This window comes from Cydia splendana, chromosome 21 (assembly GCF_910591565.1).
Source record: "Cydia splendana chromosome 21, ilCydSple1.2, whole genome shotgun sequence".
Taxonomy (NCBI): domain Eukaryota; kingdom Metazoa; phylum Arthropoda; class Insecta; order Lepidoptera; family Tortricidae; genus Cydia; species Cydia splendana.
This window is the reverse complement of record NC_085980.1, coordinates 12,577,743-12,599,111: the sequence shown is the minus strand read 5'-3', so window position 1 is coordinate 12,599,111 and position 21,369 is coordinate 12,577,743. Positions and strand designations below refer to the sequence as shown.

The window sequence follows — 21,369 nt, the reverse complement described above, 5'->3', positions numbered from 1 at the left end:
AACTCTAGGTCCATGGGGTCCCAGCGCGCATAAGTTGTTCGCAGAAATCGCGAAGCGTCTGGTTGACGTAACTGGTGACCGAAGAGCTGGCGGCTACCTCGCACAACGTATCAGCATTGCGATACAGCGAGGAAATGCCGCCAGCATCCTTGGTACAATGCCTCAAGGGCCTATTTTAGATTTAAGCTAGTTATTAATTTCGTTTAGTAGTACCACTGTATATATATTGTATGTAAATAAATGATTTCGAATTTGAATTAAACGTTAGATAAGCTACAAGAATAGCAGCCCTTGTCAGTTCCAAGTGCGACTCGTACAAACGCAACACTCATATCTGTACATCGGTGGACCATATTACACAAGGCATAAGTTCCACCGATGTACAGTTAACAGTGTGGACGATGGTATGAAAATGCAGTTTACGTCATATTATGTAAATCCACACGGTCTACACTTTATTTATATGCAACGGTATTTTATCTGCAGATTTTCAATATCACTACGTAAACCCATCTGCTTTTCCATTTTTCTCTCTATTTGCGTTAAACTCGGAAAGCGCTAGATAATTTTGTGCGGTTTTCACGAGCATTTACGTACGATAATGCTTTTGATATTCACAAAATACCTATATCTAAGTACTTATGTGTTTTATTCCGAGTTTTTCTTCATTTAATCATTTTGACTACACCGAAAACTTTTTGTAGACATAGGTATTATTACACAAACGGGGTCCGCCGCGATATAATTTCATTGTTTTTACCTTAAACTCCGACGTTTCAGCGGAGTTGCACCAGCTGTGGTCAGGTATGTTGTGGTCAGCTGTGTGTGGTGTGGTGTATAGACTCGTTTGTGTAATTAAATATGTGTACAAAACGCGAGGGTTTATAACTTTTTGTAGAGTCATAACGACAATGTGACGTGATTAGAGCTGCATAGATATGTCGTAGTCAGATCGTATAATCCGCCGTATTACATTACGGCTAGCCGTTTTAAAACAGGGGCGTTTTGAAATGCGGCGGTTCGACGATTAGCCGGATTGTCATTGCGATACGTTCTTCAATAAGGCGGCCTACGTTTAGCCGCATCGTACTACTATTTAGATTGTAGAGTGACCAGTTCTTTCGGTCGCCTACGTAACCGAAGTTTGACAATGTTTGCAATTTAATTTATTTTTACCATGGTCCCACCACACTACATGTGTTTCTTTTCCAAAACATTACCTTTACAACTTAAATAGACGGAGCCCCGTCAAGCGGGGCTCCTAATTCTGGGCGATTTGCCCTTCGGGCATCTGAAGCTACCTAACGAACCTAACCTACTTACCTACCTACGCTTTTTTCCCCAAAGTGTAATGTTTTCACGGACGTCTCAATCAATCAATCAATCTACGTAGGTTAGGTTCGTTAGGTAGCTTCAGATGCCCGAAGGGCAAACCACTCAGAAATAGGAGCCCCGCGGGGCTCCGTCTAGTTAAGTTGCGCAGGAAATGTTTTTTTTGAAAAGTCCGACGAGCTCCAGATTTGATGGACACCCCAGCGTTTTTCATAGTTTGTTGTTGTTATGTCAGGCAGCGCCACGAGTGTGAAAAATGGGAACTAATGAATGAATGAATGAATGATTCCGGCGGATTCTCATTCAGCCGCATTCAATCCGGCTAATCGTTGAACTGCCGCATTTCAAAACGCCCCTGTTTCTCGGCTAGCCGTAATGTAATACGGCGGATTATACGATCTGACTGCGACAGATAGATAATAATAAAATAAATTGAAACCCGTTGAGGTGCTGGCCTGTCATTGCAAGCGATGACCTCACAAAAGAGTTCGCCGAAAACTGTGCGGAACGGAAACAATCTTGGAAAGCGGACCCTGACCTAAGCATAAAACACTAGAGAGATAAACGCTAGAAAGTGAGAGAGAGGGAGAAAAAGAGAGAGAGAGAGAAAGTTAAGTACCTGTGTCTCTCGTGACGTCGAACAGCTTAGCTTGAAGATAGCGGTTGGGCGGCGTGCCTTTGGCCAGGAACAGACTGCCGCGATCGGCCGACGTTAGTAGGCACACGTTCACTAGGATCTGGAAGGAAGAAAAGGTTAAATTAATACGTGTGAGCTTTTAACTGACTCCTTCTTCTTCCTTGCGTTATCCCGACATTTTGCCACGGCTCATGGGAGCCTGGGGTCCGCTTGACAACTAATCCCATGATTTGACATAGACACTAGTTTTTACAAAAGCGACTGCTATCTGACCTTCCAACCCAGAGGGGAAACTAGGCCTTATTGGGATTAGTCCGGTTTCCTCACGATGTTTTCCTTAACCGAAAAGCAACTGGTAAATATCAAATGATAGAGCAGGTTGAGGCTGCCAAAATTTTTAGGGGTGTATATTGATTCCTATTTAAACTGGAAGCCAGAATTATCCGCTGTGGTAAACGCAGTAAACTGCGCATGCTATGCCCTCAGAAGTCTTAGGGATGAGTTGCGTCAGACTCAACTTAAAATGGTTTACCATGCACTGGTCGAATCCAAATTGCGTTATAGTATCCAACTTTGGGGAAACAGTTACAAATATAATGTAGTGTGCAGGCTGCTCTCATTGCGCAGAAAAGAGCTATTAGAATAATGGCAAGGGTACCACAGGAGACTCCATGTAAACCTTATTTTTTAGACTTCAGAATCTTAACTGTTCCCAGCCTATACATAGTGATTGTTCTCGCGGACTTGGTTAAAAATCTGCACTTGATTGAAACCACAGAACAGAGGGATAGACGTATAGCTTCCAGACGTAAAGATTTACCTCAGACCGGGAGTGCCAAGCTTAAAGTAGTCAAGCACGCGGCTGGTTACCAGGCTATTGGACTATTTAATAAGTTACCTGTTGAGTTAAAGTCACACACGAATAGCCTCATTTTCAGAAACAAGTTGAAGTCTTTCTTGCCAGAGAAGTGCTACTATTCCGTAATAGAGGAATTTGAGAATGAACGAAATTCTGACATATAAAATTAAAATTATAATGCATTTGTTATTAATGGCTAAACTTACAATTTGACATCCTATGTTTATAATTCCTAATAGGGTATTTGACTGTATTCAAAATAAATTATTTTACACCATGTATGAAATAAAGCACCAGAAGATTCATAGAGAAACGTAGATAGCAGTTACTTTTAGATACAAATTCTATTTTTAAACCCGTATAAAACTATAAAGAGTAGGTAATTTTGATTGTGACGTCACATGCTAGTGTTTCATATAAGTAATTTCCATAGTAGCAAAATTGCTTTGACAGTTCGAAAAAAGAAACTGATCTGACTAGTGGTCAAATACCCTATTCCCATTCCCATTTTATAAATTTTGTGTGTTTTTATGTTTTAAATTGAATATTAGCCGCATGTTTGTTTGTTGTTGTTGTTCTTGTAGTTTTAAGTTATTTATAACATAATTCAAACACAATGTAAAATTGATTTATGAATAAATGAATAATGAATAATAATAAGATATTTTGTACATAAGTTCCGATTCCGAAAAACTCATTGGTTTTTTTCGGAACTTTCTTTCGGGCTTTTAACTGACTGACCTACCTATACTCTGTATCTTTAGGTACTTAAATAAAAGTAAACAAATAATTTGTACATTTTCGGGTACATATAACAATTATTGATTAACCAACCAAATACAAAACCACCTGGATTTGTCACTGAACGAGCTGACTTTAACCTACATTATTTGATCATTGTAATGTTTTCATCTACCCTCAACTGGTTTAAGGTGTCATTTGAGGGTAGATTTTGTTTACTATTATTTAAGTAGTAGTAGTAGTAAAACACTTTATTGTACAAAAATCAAAACAAATCAGGAAATATAACATTCGTCATTAGTTAGTAAAAAGGCGAACTTATCCCTTTAAGGGATCTCTTCCAGTAAATACCCATGGTCTAATAAAACATGGTCTTCTATTCCCAGAGTGACACGGGCCTACGTCACAATAACATTGCCACTTTATTTCAACATAACATGTTACATGGGTACATTATACCTATGGTTAATAAGTTAAAATATTTCTTTATAATTTTATAATTTTCATTTATATGTATTTTATCTTAAATTTTACAATAACACGTCATTTTTTTAATTATTCGTTAGCAATATCTTTCGATTCACGAAAAAAATTTCAGACGTTCGGGTAATTCTGTTTACATTACTGGCAACACAGGATAGCGCTGTCACATTTGACAATTCGGATCTAGATAACTTCATGCCCTGACCGTCATCCTTGTCGAACGCGTGTTAATTGTTATTTCCTTCTCGCTCAGTGTCAGCAGTCGCAGTGTTTTCCAAACTTTTTACGTCGTAAGCTTGGTTATTAATGTGTAACTGTGAATTCGTTTTTCAAACGTTTGTCTTGTATAGATAAATAAAGTTTAATTTAATACATTAGATTTGTTTTATTTTACTATGTTTCTACATGAATAACTTAAAATTAATGCCTTTAAAATAATTTTCACCGTTGGTTAAAATTCTCCCACATTTTAAAGTTTGAGAACCTGTAAACAGCATGATGACGTAGGCCCGTGTCAGTTAGGTCATACGCGAATCTCGGAATAGAGTACCAGGCGGAGTATATTATTATACCATGTAAATACCTAAAGATACAGAGTATATCTAGCAATCAAGTTTTGACAGTGGATAACCGAGTCATTGCGCGATTTTTGGGTAAAAATCTTAAATCAAGTCGCCTTAATAGAAAGGTGGGAAGGAGGAGAGGAGCCATATGAGGGTAGATTTTGTTTACTCTTTTTTAAATACCTATAGATACAGACTATATAAAGAGCCTCTTTAAATCATACATAACTAAGTTAAACTGACATAGGAGCTGCCGCGGACATTTAAATCCGATTGCCCGGCGCACGTGGCGTCATTGATTTAATTGGCTATTTGCGAACGCCGGCCGCATACAGATTCTCTGCGTTTTTATGAGTATTAACTCGTGTATAATGGTTATGCACTGTTTTATATACTAGATACTTAAATATAAATTTGATTGATAGATAAATGTGGCACACTTATAAACATACATTGGGGTTTTTGGTGCGGGAATGTTTTTCACTAGCCAAAAATAGGGTAAAAACATCAAAAGTGTTGTAACTTTTTTCCTCCAAAATTAAATCAGAGTATTGGCTATTTACAAACGCCGGCCGCATACAGATTCTCTGCGCTTTTATGAATTTTATGATATAAGGACTAATACTCGTGTATAATGGTTATAAATGCACTGTTTTTATATAAATATTATTAGAGGTCATCTGCTTCCAGAAATATATACAGCCTTTGATTTGTAAATCAATGTATTCTGCTTTTCCAATTAATTAAACTTATATTATTTTAACAAAGAACCAGCCGTTACACCTCGATCATCCTTCCTCTCCAGAATACCCGCCTGTTATATTTTTATTAAAAATCAATTCTTACCCACATTTTATTTGTTTTATTTTTAAAGATCGCCAGTGTTGCTAACAGACGGCCATTCTGTTGTAGGAATGTCCCCATTCCGGTTAATGCTCGGCCATTCTACACAAGGCGTATGGCCTCATACAATTATTTTATATCTCTTAACAATCAAGAATTTATTTACAATAAACACATTAACAAAACTAGTATTCCAAAATGTAACTTTAATCTTATACAATACATCATTAATCAATCAAATCAAAAAAATCAAAGCATTTATTTTCAGGCTGCTAAGGCCCACAGATACATACCTTACAAACTAACATATATGTATATACAATTATAAAAAAGTTAAATACTAAAAAATCATTTTCGTGACGCAGTTTTCTGTTGCGGCGTCACTTGCTCTGGTGTAGGATTCGGCAGATTCCCACGGAACCGCCGAAATATCACACCCTTCGGCCAGAAGTCCGTGTTCGCGATGGCTTCCAGCAGCGGCCGCGGCACGCGCACCACAAACGAGCGGAAGTGCACGTAATGACGCGATCGCAGCTGGAACACTTTCAACTCGTAACGGGTGTTCTTGCGCAGATATTCCACCACATCGTCAGCCGTGGCGGAAACATGCAGGCGCGATACGTATAGCGCCGTATTCGGCGTGGCAGCCCTCAGTCCAGATGCAATATCTGGCTCCGCTGTGCCACACTGGCTCTTGCGAGGCGCCTTGCGCGGCCGCCTCTCCTTCGACGCCTGCGTGAATCCTTTTTCGGCAGGCTTTAATAAGCATATAAAAAACTAAAATGAAATAAAACTTTCTATGGCAATGTATCACTTTGATATAACATAACGTTCATTATGCAAGCAATTATTTCAGAAATTGCACTCATCATCGTCGATTTAATCACACAATTCTTCAGCGTAGACGTCGCTTCTTTGCAAGTGTGCACGTCACCGTCGACGAGATCACGCACTCCTTCTTATGTGTACACGTCACCGTAGATGAGATCACACACTCCTTATGTGTACACGTCACCGTAGACGAGATCACACACTCCTTCTTATGTGTACACGTCACCGTAGACGAGATCACACACTCCTTATCTCATGTGTATCCGTCACCGTAGACAAGATCACACATACCTTCTTTGTTTTTAATGTGTATCCGTCACCGTAGACAAGATTACACATACCTTCTTTTTTTTTTTAATGTGTGTCCGTCACCGTAGACAAGATCACACATACCTTCTTTGTTTTTAATGTGTATCCGTCACCGTAGACAAGATTACACATACCTTCTTTTTTTAAATGTGTGTCTGTCACCGTAGACAAGATCACACATTCCTTCTTACTCACGTCACCGTAGACGAGATCACACATTCCGTCTTATGTGTACACGTCGCCGTAGACGTGAGGACACACTCCAAACACTGAAAATAAACTCATGTCAGTTACAACTGGTAATACAATTAGTAGCAGACTACTAACAATTTCCTTTTCGTCACTTCTCCACTCAACAGTAAATAATCATTTCATACCGAACAATAAACTGAGGATAAGGTTATGATTCCACATTTAGCGTCAAACCTCCACTTTAATCTGCCTCACCAAACCTTTTTCATTTTCATGTTTAAATGTTGCGGCATTGAAACAACTAGCATTTACTGCATAACAATTACAATTTATAGAATACCATAAAAACTCAGTCCCATTACTGTGTTTTTCCTCACAAGCCTGATAACAATTTACCTCAATTTTTAACACTCAAATAGAGAAATATTGTTGTTCATGGTGATCGGAATATAGACACTCCAAGAGACAATTTATCTACAAAGGAGCTATCAAGTATAATGAGAAGTTTTAACATGGCAATGCACACAAAAGCACCAACCAGGATCCATGCATTAATGTGTGCGTAATGCTAACTGACACCCACCAACTTGAATTATCAGATTATGACCTGTCACCTCAAACATCAATGAAATCAAGACTGGCACGACCCGGATTGAACCGAAAAGGATTTATTGTTGATTCAACATTCGAAAGCTTCATGATAGCATAAAGGCTCCGAGGGTCTCTTCTTTTGTGAAGCTATTAGCTCGAACAACGCTCAGGAAGCGTTTAATTATCCTGTGTCTTATTCAGACTTTTTCCGATCTGTGTTTTCCCATCATTATCATCATCATCATCATCGACAAAAGGGAACCAAGAGGTTATCTGCCAAACAATAAACTCTTCAAAAATATGACAAGATATTAAAAAAATGTATACACAAATTGCAATAGCAAATATATATGTATCTTCTAACAATAATACACAAATGTAAAGCAACCTGGAATGTCATATACCCACGCAGGTACCAAATTTAGATCAGACAACAGATATAATTACTTTAAAAATGAATTATAAGATCTACCAATAATAATTAGTAAGATACAGGTAATGTACTATCCTACATTAATAATTTTATCGATTAAGTAATTTCAATGAGTTGACAAACAAACTAAATGTTGAGAATAGTCCACAATACGATTCTCTTAATGCCAACAGTAGTTGAGTAATAGTAAAACCTTTGGTACTGACGATATTTCAACCGAACCAGTGAAGTCAGGCAGGTTATTTTTAAGCAGACCTCTTGCTCATGTACATTTATCCTTCAGTCAAGGCCCCCTCCCAGAACAGCTTAAAGCTTCGTTTGACGATCTTAAAGTAACGATCCCAACAATTACAGATCGCAGTTTTACAGTGTAATTACAGCACAACAGTGATTGTCCCAATAATATCAAAATTAATAGAAAAAGCTTTTTATTAACAAAAGACAATAATAACCTCCTTACTAAACATGACATTTCACACCCTGACCAATTTGGGTTCCGTAAAGGACCAAATCCAGAATTGGCTTGTTTTGAATGTGTCAAATTTGTGACTCAAAACTTCAATAAGTCACCGATTATGGAAATTTTCCTCGACATGACAAAAGTATCTGACTCAACTGATCATGCCGAGCATCTCAATAAATTATATGCTAATGAAACTTAGAGGCCAGGCAAATTATTGACTTAAATCTTACCTAGCCAACAGAATGCAGTGCACGGAAATCAGCAAACTTGTTAGAACTAACAACCAAATTAATCACTGATCACCTCTTTGATAGTTTCTAAAGTAGGTGCTACACTTATTTATTACTTAAGGGGGGAAGGGGATTTTTTTTCATTAATGATATTCAGATGGCGATACAACTATAATTTCAGCCAGTGGTCAAGATCAAAGTATGTATAAAACAAATATTTATAATGCCCCATCTGATACTAAATATTGGATAGGAAATTAATAAGCTTCTCATTAAGCTCAGAAAACACAACCCATGCAATTCACCCATATGGAACAATACCTCGACAGCCCAACACTCGTATAAATGACTATGCATTTCATAAAACAGGTAACATAAATTAAGTTCTTTGGTTTAAATTTCAATTCATTTTTAAATTGGAAGGACCATAACCACTCTGTCACAATGTTCAAGACTTGACCATTTCGTCTTGGCCTGCAAAAACTACGACTATCTGCTTCCTACGAAGCAGTCCCCATGGCCCATCACGGCCACGTCTCATCATACTTTAGCAAATGCTCCCATGGGGATCAGTTGTAAACCACTATTTAAATATTACTGTAAATCTGGCTTGTATGTATGTATATACTCAAAATCTGTAATTTTCAAAAATCATATCCAAAATATTTCCAAGACCTTAAAATGATATGTGCTCCGTCAACCCAAGAGCACAATATCTCACACCATCCACGCTGCATGACAGAGATGCAGAAAAAATGCTTATAAAAGATATACAATAACCATACCCGTTCACACAATCACCCGGGGCCATAAGTTTAACAAACTTCTATTGGACTGGCCTCCAGATCACTGCTTTTATAATACTCGCAACATTACCTACTGATTATGTTGCTCATAAGGAGCGAACCAACTTTTTTTTTTTTACTATTTGTAGGTACTCGCTGTGTGATAACTAAATGTTACTTTGTTTTAATTCCTGCTGTCTATGATACACCTTGGTGGTATAGTTATTAAGTATACCTATTCTTTAATGCTCATTTATGTTTGCCATTTTGGCTCATGTACCTCGTAGTTTTATAAATGTAACTATGTTAATTTCTTATTAACGGTGTACTGCATGCCGCCTATAAACAGCTGAAGAAGGTGAAACGATTACACACTTAACCCAAGACACTTATTGTACCCTTTTTCTGCTAATAAATCATTTCTATTTGTACTCTCTTTTACTACTACGTTCGAACGTCTCATTTAACCTGTCAGCGTCATTTCGATAGTATGATGGGAAGATCATGAGTATTTTATTTTCCATTTTTGTATTATCGTTCGTAAGGCTACCCTGTGACAGCTTGAAGCGAAATCCAATGGAGAAATAAAAAGAAACATTATAGTGCTCATCAGCGTCATCAGCAGACTTATGATATCGGAACCAATCATACCGTCAATAACTAGATACATACATGTACCATTAACAAAACTTTACAGGACCTGATACTGGACCATACTGGGCATATCTATCCAAAAAAATAACAGTCTTCTAATTGTGGTCCACCGCATGTAATTTCCGAAAATCAAATTACATTCGTGAAGTTCAGTTTTAATTACTTATGGTGCTAACATTCGTTCAAAATTGAGTAAAGCTATGCATTTTTATTCAGTATTTACGTCCTAATTTACATGGCGCTATAGGTTCAGCTTGTAAGTTAGTCTCTAATAACATATAAGGTGTTACTAAGGTACTGGACTGGACAGCGCTCGTCCGCGACTACGTGACCCACAACCGCGACTAACAACTTCTCTATTCAACTGCAAGTGACACAAAGGAGCCAAGCAACGATTGCAATACAAGGAGCTACAAAAGACTTTTTATTGCCCGCTCAGAAGCCAAAGTGCAAATTGCAGCCGCCTACAACTCACATAGAGCCACAACACCAGCTGCCCAACACGCATTATACGAGTAGCAGCAAAACAGCTACTGTAAGTTAAAGCTATAGCTGAACCTCTTAACCAGTTTTATGTCACCTCAGCCTGGCTAAGCTAAGACTATGCAACCATTTTACAGCCATTCTATCTCTAAAGGTTATAAAGTAGGTGCTGAGTGTCGCCTAATTGTCTGCTGGGTTTGTATTTACACATTTGATCCTCAAAACAAACTTGATCGACTGATACATTAATTAAAAATTGTCATCCCCATTACTAAATTATTCATTGAAATATCAGCTTTATTGTGCAGACAAACGATGCAAGTTGTAATGACCTTACTGTATAAGATGTAAATTGTAACGTTAGTCTACCATACATTTCTATATTGATCAAGCTCACCGATCGCTGCATCACGGAAAACCCAAATAATGCTGATCCTCATTCACGTGTAATGGCCGTATATCACATGGGGTCAATTAACATTGGACCGGGCGTGAAGGCGAAAACAAGCGTTTCGTAAATTGCTAATATCTTGTAGTCTGCACTTGATATTTAGTGGGTAGTTTTCTTTTTAGCTTACTCGTAAATAATCTTACTAAAATCACTGAATGATATAAACAATCTATAATAGTCTATATACCCATCTTAAAACTTAGTCGTGTTTGTTATATTACAACACATAACTCGAGAACAGCTGACCCATTTTCATGGTTTTACTGTTTGATTTGTCTCCATCGGAATATCAGATAAACTATTTAAACAGTTAGAAATATTAGAACAAATTAAATTATTTTTCTGAAAATATTTTAATTTGTTTTTGTGTAGGCCTTGGTAACTTTCTCAGTATCTGACATTTATTTCAGTTAATACCTATTAAAATAGATGTAAACAAAATTATAAAAGTAATTCATTGCCATAAAATTGCTCCTAGGTTAGTCCGACACGAAATTGTAGAAAATGATTGAGGGCGCCACTGCGCTTTAACAGACAACACATGATGCAACACGGGTCCATCCATCTCCTTTTGCCGCATAAGTTCGTCCTTCTCGTTGTTTGACGTTGACATATATAACTTTACGTCGTAATTCAAACATGTACAATAGATAAATTTGATCATAAAATCACGTATTTCATTAATAATTGTACATCATCTCTGCGTGATTTATCAATATAAAATTATTTATTAAGAAATACTTTTCCAAAAACATCTTGAATTCAGATCACAATCCATCAACATGCAATTTCGGGCCAATCGCCTTTAAAACATGTTTAATGTTATCTTCCGAGTTTAATTACATTTTGTTTTCTTGAATTTGATGCTTACTATTTCTTTTCTTCATTTAATTAACTAAGTTGACACAGAAATATTTTAAAATAAAAATAATTATTTACACTGTTAGTCGGTCGGTGCGAAGTTTGCCGGGTCAGCATATAAAAGCCGAAACTAAGTTCACCTGAAAGGTAGCACGAACAGTCGAACACGACATTCACTGACAACGACATACGAAGTCGCCGGGTCAGCTAGTTAAATCATATCATAAGTACCACTTTATGGCTGATAAAAGAAACACTTACCCATAACACCATCATCATTATAAAATGAATACTTACTTTTAATAAACACAGGATAACCAAGGGGGAACCTTAAATGATTTTATAATAACATATAATTATGTACCTACACCTATTGCGTAATGTACCAGTTATCTGTTTAAGGGAAGAAATCCCAAATTATTTGAGACCATTTTACATAAGTATTTACTGGATAAGAGTTACCGTTCACTGCAAGAGTTTTTTTTTTGGTGATCCTCCCGGAATAAATAGTACTTGAAACTGCATAATACTATTATTAACTCTTTTTTTTTTATACATAGTTTATTAAAATGTCTGTACAGTGTAGTTTATAAGGTTAATACTTAATACTTATGTATAAGTATGTAAAAGACAAATTGATGTGCCCTTACGGGGTACTTAAAAGTCATATATTGGCAATAAAGATGTTTGAAGTTGAAGTTAATCGCTTATCAAAATCGTCAATTCGTAAAATAGGTAACAAATATTAATCAGAAAAACCTTTATTCCTTTATTTTTGTAATCTCAATACTTGTACCCTGTACAATGATTGTATATATTTTTTTTATAATTTACTGGCACTACTTACATATGCCACTAATATTGTATTAGTGTATAGTTATTTTACACTACTCCAATATTATTTAATACAAGTGATATTCCAAATTGTAGGCGTGTAGTTGTTAAAATTTGTATGTAATCAAAATTAACACATACCTGAGGTTCTCTAAACGTTCTTACCACTTCGGATATATTAGAGGTCATCTGCTTCCAGAAATATATACAGCCTTTGATTTGTAAATCAATGTATTCTGCTTTTCCAATTAATTAAACTTATATTATTTTAACAAAGAACCAGCCGTTACACCTCGATCATCCTTCCTCTCCAGAATACCCGCCTGTTATATTTTTATTAAAAATCAATTCTTACACACATTTTATTTGTTTTATTTTTAAAGATCGCCAGTGTTGCTAACAATATAAACTATAAAAATAACAATTCGATTGACAGATAAATGTGGCACACTTAGAAAGGGTTATAAAGTGTTTGAAATATAACCTAACTTTCCTATTGTATGTATTATTCATGCATAATTTAAGATTACCACCTATGCTTGTCAACATTTGAGAAATCATGTACCTAATTACGATGAAAATGTTTGAATTCGTCCTTAACACCGTAGGTAGGTACCTATAGTCGGACTAAGCTAACACTATAAAGACTTTACCTACGATGATAAAGTGTGGAAATGTCACCGAAAAAGTTTGTATTAAAATATGTTTTTTGTGGCACTGTGCACTTTGTCACCCAGTTTATCCTCTCTCCGATAAACAATTAGTGTCTTAAACAGTGTTTAAATACTTAAAAGAGGGGGAAAATATAAAGAGAAAGACAATATTTTGGCACGTGGAAGGAAGCCCCGGCTGTGCCCCGGGCAAAGTTAAAACGGAGCAGGTAACGAGTTACAAAACAACGGTTTAGTCAAATTTGAATACTTTTTAATGTTCCTTACATTGTCTCCCACTAGACGCCGTATTTTATGCCAAGATTTGTCTGATACCAATCGCCCACACTGTTAACTGACAGTTCATAACCCTTATTACAAAAGGCGTAAGGTCCAGCGATGGACACTGAAGAGTTTTGCTGTTTGTACGAGAGACATTGATTACACTTTATAAAAAGTATTTAGCTTCTGCCTCTGTAACTTTATCAGCGTGGAATTTTCACATACCACTTCCATAGAAAATTCCCATCTCCCTTTTCTACCCCGCTAATTCTGATTTTTGTGTGTGACTTAGTCAAAAATGCACTCAATGGACCACTACATGAATGTACCATCACGCTCCGCGATTGTTACGCCATCTATCGTCCTAGCTAAATTGGATGTTCACTACTTACGCTATGGAATGTCCAATTTAGCTAGAACCCTATATGGCGTAACAATCACGGAGCGTGACTGTACAAGGAGGGCTACGGGAAGAATAGCGACGGATTGTGAAGATTGCCACCGGTCCTGATATGACGACCACGACCACTCTGTCTCAGTGGGACGACAAAGAATATTCTGAGTGTATTAAGTGGTTATGAATTTGATCTTTGATCTTGATTAATTAACAAAACCAGTTCAAAATTATAACACATCATGTGTTATAATTTTGAACTGGTTTTGACACGACCTTGACGATCCTATCGGTGATCACGTGGCGCTTCCATAGAAAACGAAGCGCCGGAAGCTCCGGCCTGGCTCCGGCCTGGTCTAGCGTGTCATCTTTAATGCCCTATCCTATGGGCTGTGATCTGCGTACTGGAACATAAACTTGTTCAATTTTACCGTTTACAGCTAAAGTTACAAGCGCCCTCGTAAACCTCTGAGTTAAGCGGCGCGGCGTAAACGTCCTCCGCTCGATATATAAACGGGAACGATCTAATGTCTTCAATTAATGATTATTTGGAACAATTACCTGCTTGACAGTCATTTTCCATAGTCTTGTCCTTGTGCCGCCCACCATACAAAATTATAGCCAAGGAAGTTAAAATCTTGTTGTAATTTCAATTGGGTTGAATTACTTTTGTTCGAAAATTTTACGAGACAAATGAAATGCTACCTACGTTGTTTTTAATAAAGGTTGACATTGCATCGAAACTGAGTGTACATCTTAATGTAGGTACATTGGGCGGCACAAGGATATATATGTACACGGTGGCTAAAAAATAACTGCATTCCCGTTGCCAGGGAGACTTTGGGATTATACTGAGCAACTTTTACTATGGGACCAACCCCAAAATCGCGAAAAATGGACCAGCGAAAATGTATGAAACAGCCAAGTCTTTTTGGCGATTTCGGGGTTGGTCCCATAGTAAAAGTTGCTCAGTATAAACTCTAGTTATTTATCACAGAACAAGTAATATTTTCTGTGTTATGTATTATATGCAGTGCATACAAAAATCAAAATCAAAATCAAAATTTATTTATTTGTAAACATAGGTTAAATAAAGATCTTATACAATAATTTATGTTTCACTATGTTTTGCCATTTGGCATACAAATATAAAATCAGAAGAGATGGAGCATGCACTAATTATAATATAATGTCAAGCGAAAATAATATGTAAAATGTCAAGCAAAATAAGAGTGTACTTAAAACTAAATTAAAATGTGTTCAGTAAATATTCCATTATCGAATAGTATGCTTTTTGTACCAAAAATCCATACAGGCATTTCTTAAATTCAATTAAATTATCTATTGTAATAATATGTCTTGGCAGCTTATTGTATATTTTAGGTGCCATCCCAAAAATACTTTTAGCAAGCAAAGCAGAGTTCACAGATTGGATGTAAATTTTGTCGCATCTGCGAGCACTTTTAAACATTGAAAATTGATGCATGTTGTTCTTGACATAAACCGCAGTTTCAAAAATGTATAGACATGGCAGGGTTAGTATATTGAACCTAATGAAGTGTGGTTTACAGGTTTCAAGTAACGGTAATCTACAAACAGATCTCATACATTTTTTTTGCGCCTTAAAAGCAGCCTCTCGATCAGTGGAATTTCCCCAGAACATGACGCCATATCTTAGTGTAGACGTGACATATGCATGGTAGGCAGTCAGTAAAGCAGACTCGTTAACTCTTTTACTTACAGCCGGATAGGTGGGCTAGTATAGCCACCAAGTGGATGCCGCAAAAGAAGCGCGGACGTGGCAGGCCCAGACGGAGATGGCGGGACAACTTAGACGCCTTCATAAGTAACCGGCCGGAAAAAGCTCAACAACGGGGATTGTGGAAATCAAGGGGAGAGGCCTTTGCCCAGCAGTGGGACACTATAACGCAGGGGTCTCCAAACTTTATTAGCTGAGGGCCATATTGCGCCTCAGAAACTTTCGCGCGGGCCGCCGTCGGTTTTTGCGACGGGGGACGGTGTCTGGTGGCTGCTGCTAGGAACAGTTCCACTCTCAATGAATGCTGAATCCCTGGAGCCTGGCTCCCGCGGGCCGGACAGTGGGCACTCGCTTTGGAGGTCCGCGGGCCGCATAACGCGTCGCGGGCCGGATTTAGCCGGGGTTTGGAGACCCCTGCTATAACGGGCTAAGAAAAACATATCTTACCTTATGACATAACACGTTGATATCCAACTCGTTGGCGACGTCCTTGATCAGGTCCATGAACAGATCCGCCTCCTCGAGCTGCCTCTGAGCTGCTGAGCCGCTTGGAGACCGCGATCTCTGAAAAGATAGTTTAAGTTTAATGTATGGTTTACAACTTACAGTCAAAAGGATCCCACCATAGAAGATTGTGTCACAAGGGAGCAAAATGACATATTTACGGCGGGCGCGAATATTGAATCCTGAACGAAGCGAAGGATTCTACAATAGAATCTCGAGCGTAGCGAGGGACTATAAAATAGAATCCTGAGCGTAGTGAGGAATTCAAGTGTCCATGGCGGAAATAGTTTTGCTACCATGTGACACATACTGCTTTTCACATCACCTATGAGCAAATTATCATGTTTCGAAACATTATTTAAAGCTAAAAAAATTGTATGCAAAAAAGAAAAAAAATGTGTCCTAGAACAGAAAAGTACCACTTTGATCCCTCCTAGCAGGGAAGAAAAGTGCCACTTTGATCCCTCCTAGCAGGGACGAAAAACCCCCTTTCCGAATAGGTGATGTGATAAAAACATTTTCAGGTAAAATGTTGCTACCGTCACATGGGCGTGGTAGAGCCGCCATACACGGACTGCTCGAGCAGTAACCCAGTGATCAACATACACGGACTGCTTTTGCAGCTTGACCGCATGATGAAATTTCACCGCGCAGCCAACCGCCCGAAGCAGTTGCAACTGCTTGAGCTGTTCGTGTATTGCGAATGACGATTTTGTATTGAAACTGCAGATCACCCAACGGCGACCGCTTGAAGCTGTTGGCACTGAGTGCTCAAAGCAGTCCGTGTATGGCGGCCCGTAAGGTGAGAAATGTATTCACTGTTCATTACTTTTCTGTTATACAAAAAGTTCTTCTAGAACGTAACGGCCAAGCCACATGTTTGACTACGGTGTAGAGTTTGTGAAGTTAAGGCGTGTAGAGTTAGAACCTTGGCTTTACATGAGATCTGATAACTTTTTGGCAGTGCGAGCCATAAGGTCTCGTCATGGCAACATTTTACATGAAAAAAATAATGGTAATTTTACGCCCGTTTTAAAACTATCAAAGTAACCCCAAATTTTCCTAAAGCCACTCCGTTTTAACGGTACTCAAGACGTTTCCCCAAGGCTATGTATTAAATATTGAAGGTGATATTTTATTCTACCCCCTGGAAGGCCTCAATTACTGGCATTTGGCAGGCGCACATTTTATCAAAATAAATGTTCCTCGGGGAAAAAAGCGACGGAAAAATGGTAAATTATAGCTTCGGTCGGGAATACCATCTATTATTCATATAAATAACATGATTATTATATCTTATACCGCTTCAATAGCAATAGTGATAATTACCATCCGTCCGACAGTCTTGTCCGATATGTCGGACGACAAAGAATTTTAACTCCTAAAACTAAAACAGAAACAGAATAGAAATAGAACAAGACAGAACACGTGCAAGAAAGAAAGAGAGATACAGTTCACAAGAGAGTGAGAGTTCACAAATATTAAGTACTTCTTGATTCTCAAATATTTCATTTTGTTCACAAATATTTCTTTTTGTTCACAAATATTTCTTTTTGTTCACAAATATTTATTTTTGTTCACAAATATTTATTTTTGTTCACAAATATTTCTTTTTGCTCACAAATATTTGTTTATGTTCACAAATATTTATTTTTGAATGTGTCCGCTTAATTCAATTGAATTGAATTTACTAACCGCCGGAGATAATTTATAGAGCTATAGTAGCAAAGGCTATAGCTGGCGCCAGGCAAAAAGGCTATAACGGCTAAAATATCCATTTTAAGATCCATCCATTATTCAAAAGTATCAATCTCAATTAGCACGCACGTTTTCCCAAACTGAAGGGCAAACTGGGTCGTCTCAGGGTTAAATAAAAATATGCCTTCCGACTTAGAAGTTATGGTATCTTTTCGGTCTCTCTGGAATTGGTTAATTTGTTCTTAACGTAAGAAAGGGTTAGTCGATGTTCCGACTGAGAGATGATAGAAGTTATAAGTAATGACATCAGAACTGATACTCTGAGTGCCTGGTCCGCAATACGAGGGCGATCACAACAGTGACCCAATTAACTGACATATTTTAGACTTAATCTCCTTACAGTAAGGTTTACGAATGGTTAGTTAAATGTAGCGTTATTTAAAATAGAAACACTACTTTATAAATTATTAACAAACCTTTGTTAGTTTCACAGAGGTATGAAAAAAAAACAACGGGTTGCACTCCGGGAGTGCCGACAGAAGTGAAAACTCAATGACTAGTCCAAAATGTCTGCAGCACTATGTATAACTGACCCATCCTCCTTTCTATTGAAACACTTTAGTTCCGAAATTGCTGGCCAGTGAGCTTAAATTTGTAGCTTTAATTGTTTAAAATTCGAATAGAAATTATAAAGTTACCTTGCAGACCTCGCATCTAAATATATTTGGTCATGATATTTTGAGTTTTATTCACCAGACTAGAGTTCACTTTTATTAGCGATTTCATCAAGATGTAGCTTTATTGAATTATATTGGAGTGATATAAAGTTAGAATGTAACTGTGAGATCCTCGTATTTCAGCCCGTACAAGATTAGAACATTGAGCTTTATTGCTTAATATAAAAGTCCAGTTTTAAATAATTGACCTGATTATGATACGTTATGACTAAAGTTCTTTGGTGAATAACATTGTCCGTCACACATGACGTCAGCGCGTTATGCGTTACGCTGTCTCGAGTTTATCATTCCCCCCCCCCCCCCCCCCCCCCCCCCTCAAAAAGTGCTCAGCGCCGCTAAAGAAGTTTTCACTTCAAAAAGGAAAACAAAGTCTTGTAAAAGTAAATGGCCAAACTACAATTTTGACGATTTTGTTAAGATTTTTAAAATCTTACTTGATATAGCGGTATAGATAATTTTTCCTACATCAGAGAGTAAATTATGTAGTGTCTCCCAATTAGCAACTGAAGACATTTTAATTCGCATCTCCCTTTCTAGTTTCAATTACCATTTGGCAACTTCAAAGGACCTTTTCTCCAGGATTAAAAGGGAAAAGGGGAAAATGCATAATTTGATTTCTAAGGTTTCTTACTTTTAAGTGACTTTATTGATTGGCGAATAACTGAGACAAAGGGTAGGTAATGTTGTTTTTATTCCTGTTAAAGAGTTATTTAAAAACCCGGACAAGTGGGAGTCAGAGTCGCCCACCGAGGGTTCCGTACTAATTTTGGTATTTGTTGTTATAGGGGAAGACAAATAAAACATTTTGTGAACATTTCAACTGGATAGCTGTCACGGTTCATGAGATACAGCCTGGTGACAGATAGACGGACGGACGGACAGACGGACAGACGGACAGACGGATAGACAGACAGACGGACAGTGGATAGGGTCCCGTTTTTAGGGTTCCGTACCCAAAGGGTAAAAACGGGACCCTATTACTAAGACTCCGCTGTCCGTCCGTCCGTCCGTCCGTCCGTCCGTCTGTCACCAGGCTGTATCTCATGAACCGTGATAGCTAGGCAGTTGAAATTTTCACAGATGATGTATTTCTGTTGCCGCTATAACAACAAATATTAAAAACAGAATAAAATAAAGATTTAAATGGGGCTCCCATACAACAAACGTGTTTTTTGACCAAAGTTAAGCAACGTCGGGAGTGGTCAGTACTTGGATGGGTGACCGTTTTTTTTTTGCTTTTTTTTTCGTTTTTTTTTTGCATTATGGTACGGAACCCTTCGTGCGCGAGTCCGACTTGCACTTGCCCGGTTTTTACCCTTTGGGTACGGAACCCTAAAAAGCACAGCTATAAAAATGTTGACATCATAACTACTTTTTCAACGAGAGACGAAACAAAACTTCAAAGTTTCTTTGAGTAAATACATATAACCAAATGCAAATTAAATAAATATCATTCCATGAAATTGTTCACCGTATGCTTTGAAGTCCATTGCCATTTTTAAATCGCGATCTTCCGCAGCAGGAGCAACGGTCCGATCGCTGTAACCCACTAAAAATATTTTTTTAAGTAGGTACTTATCTTATCTTTTCGCGGATTACTTACTTACACTTACTTCGCTGGCTCAGCGACCCGAAGTGGATCTTGGCCTCCGACAATAGATTTCGCCATTCGTTCTTATCCTGTGCGATCTGAGGCCATTCAGCCGCTTCGCGGATTAGCAAAGTAATATTTTGGTTTTAATGAATAAAACTGTCACAAGTAGTCTCAACGTAGAAATATATACTTTTTAGGGTTCCGTACCCAAAGGGTAAAAACGGGACCCTATTACTAAGACTCCGCTGTCCGTCCGTCTGTCCGTCTGTCTGTCTATCACCAGGCTGTAACTCATGAACGGTGATAGCTAGACAATTGAAATTTTCACAGATGATGTATTTCTGTTGCCTTTATAACAACAAATACTAAAAACAGAATAAAATAAATATTTAAGTGGGGCTCCCATACAACAAATGTGATTTTTTATCCGTTTTTTGCGTAATGGTACGGAACCCTTCGTGCGTGGGTCCGACTTACACTTGGCCGGTTTTTTTATATTTTGTCGTCAAACTAACCCTAACAGAATAAAAAGAATCAATATAACCATCAAGCCATGTAACACCTTCCATTGTTTGTCGGCCATTTTGAAACTGCAAGCGGAAGAGCCCGGAATAAACCACTTCCTGCTTACAAAGGTACTATTACGGAGGCTTTAGAAACGTGAATGTTCAGCCAAAGCTCATTTGGAGGGTTGAATGGGTTCGCGACTGATTTTCTTGCACAGGTTTTTTAACAGTTCTTCATTGTATGAGTCTATATACAGAACCCATAGTGTACATTTAATTCGATAGCATGACGAGCGTTCGCTTTTGCGTCTATTTTCAGTAATCAGTAATCAGTGTATTTATTGCTTTCATAGGTTATTACATAGGTTGGTACATCATATTGGTTCAGCTATGAAACCCTGTAGGGCACTGCAATATAACTTAAATCTAACTTAATTACTATGGCTTAAGGCTATTATATACGTGTACAGGTTTTTAGGTTGCGATATCTAAACTACTATATTAAATACTATTACTATAATTAACTATCTAAGAACTCTTGCACTGAGTAAAAGCAGCTGTCTAATAAATATTTAGTAATTTTTCTGTTAAATAAAGTACCTATTTGTTTCTTCGTCTCTAATTGCCTTTGGGAGTTTATTGTACACTTTTATACACATTGCATGTGGAC

General features: G+C 37.7%; 1 protein-coding gene across 2 annotated transcripts in view; it reads right to left on the bottom strand.

Annotated features, from left to right (window-relative positions):
- The window catches only part of LOC134801012 (cGMP-specific 3',5'-cyclic phosphodiesterase-like), a 195,549-nt gene that overhangs the window by 47,593 nt on the left and 126,587 nt on the right, over window positions 1–21,369 (bottom strand). For both annotated transcript variants that reach the window (XR_010145621.1, XM_063773511.1), the window contains 2 exons: window positions 16,108–16,224; window positions 1,952–2,069 (listed from right to left, as the gene is read on the bottom strand). Coding sequence is in view for 1 of the 2 variants with exons in the window: in XM_063773511.1 (XP_063629581.1) it covers window positions 1,952–2,069; window positions 16,108–16,224 (235 nt within the window). In the remaining variant the exon portion in view is untranslated. The remainder of the gene's footprint in view (window positions 1–1,951; window positions 2,070–16,107; window positions 16,225–21,369) is intronic.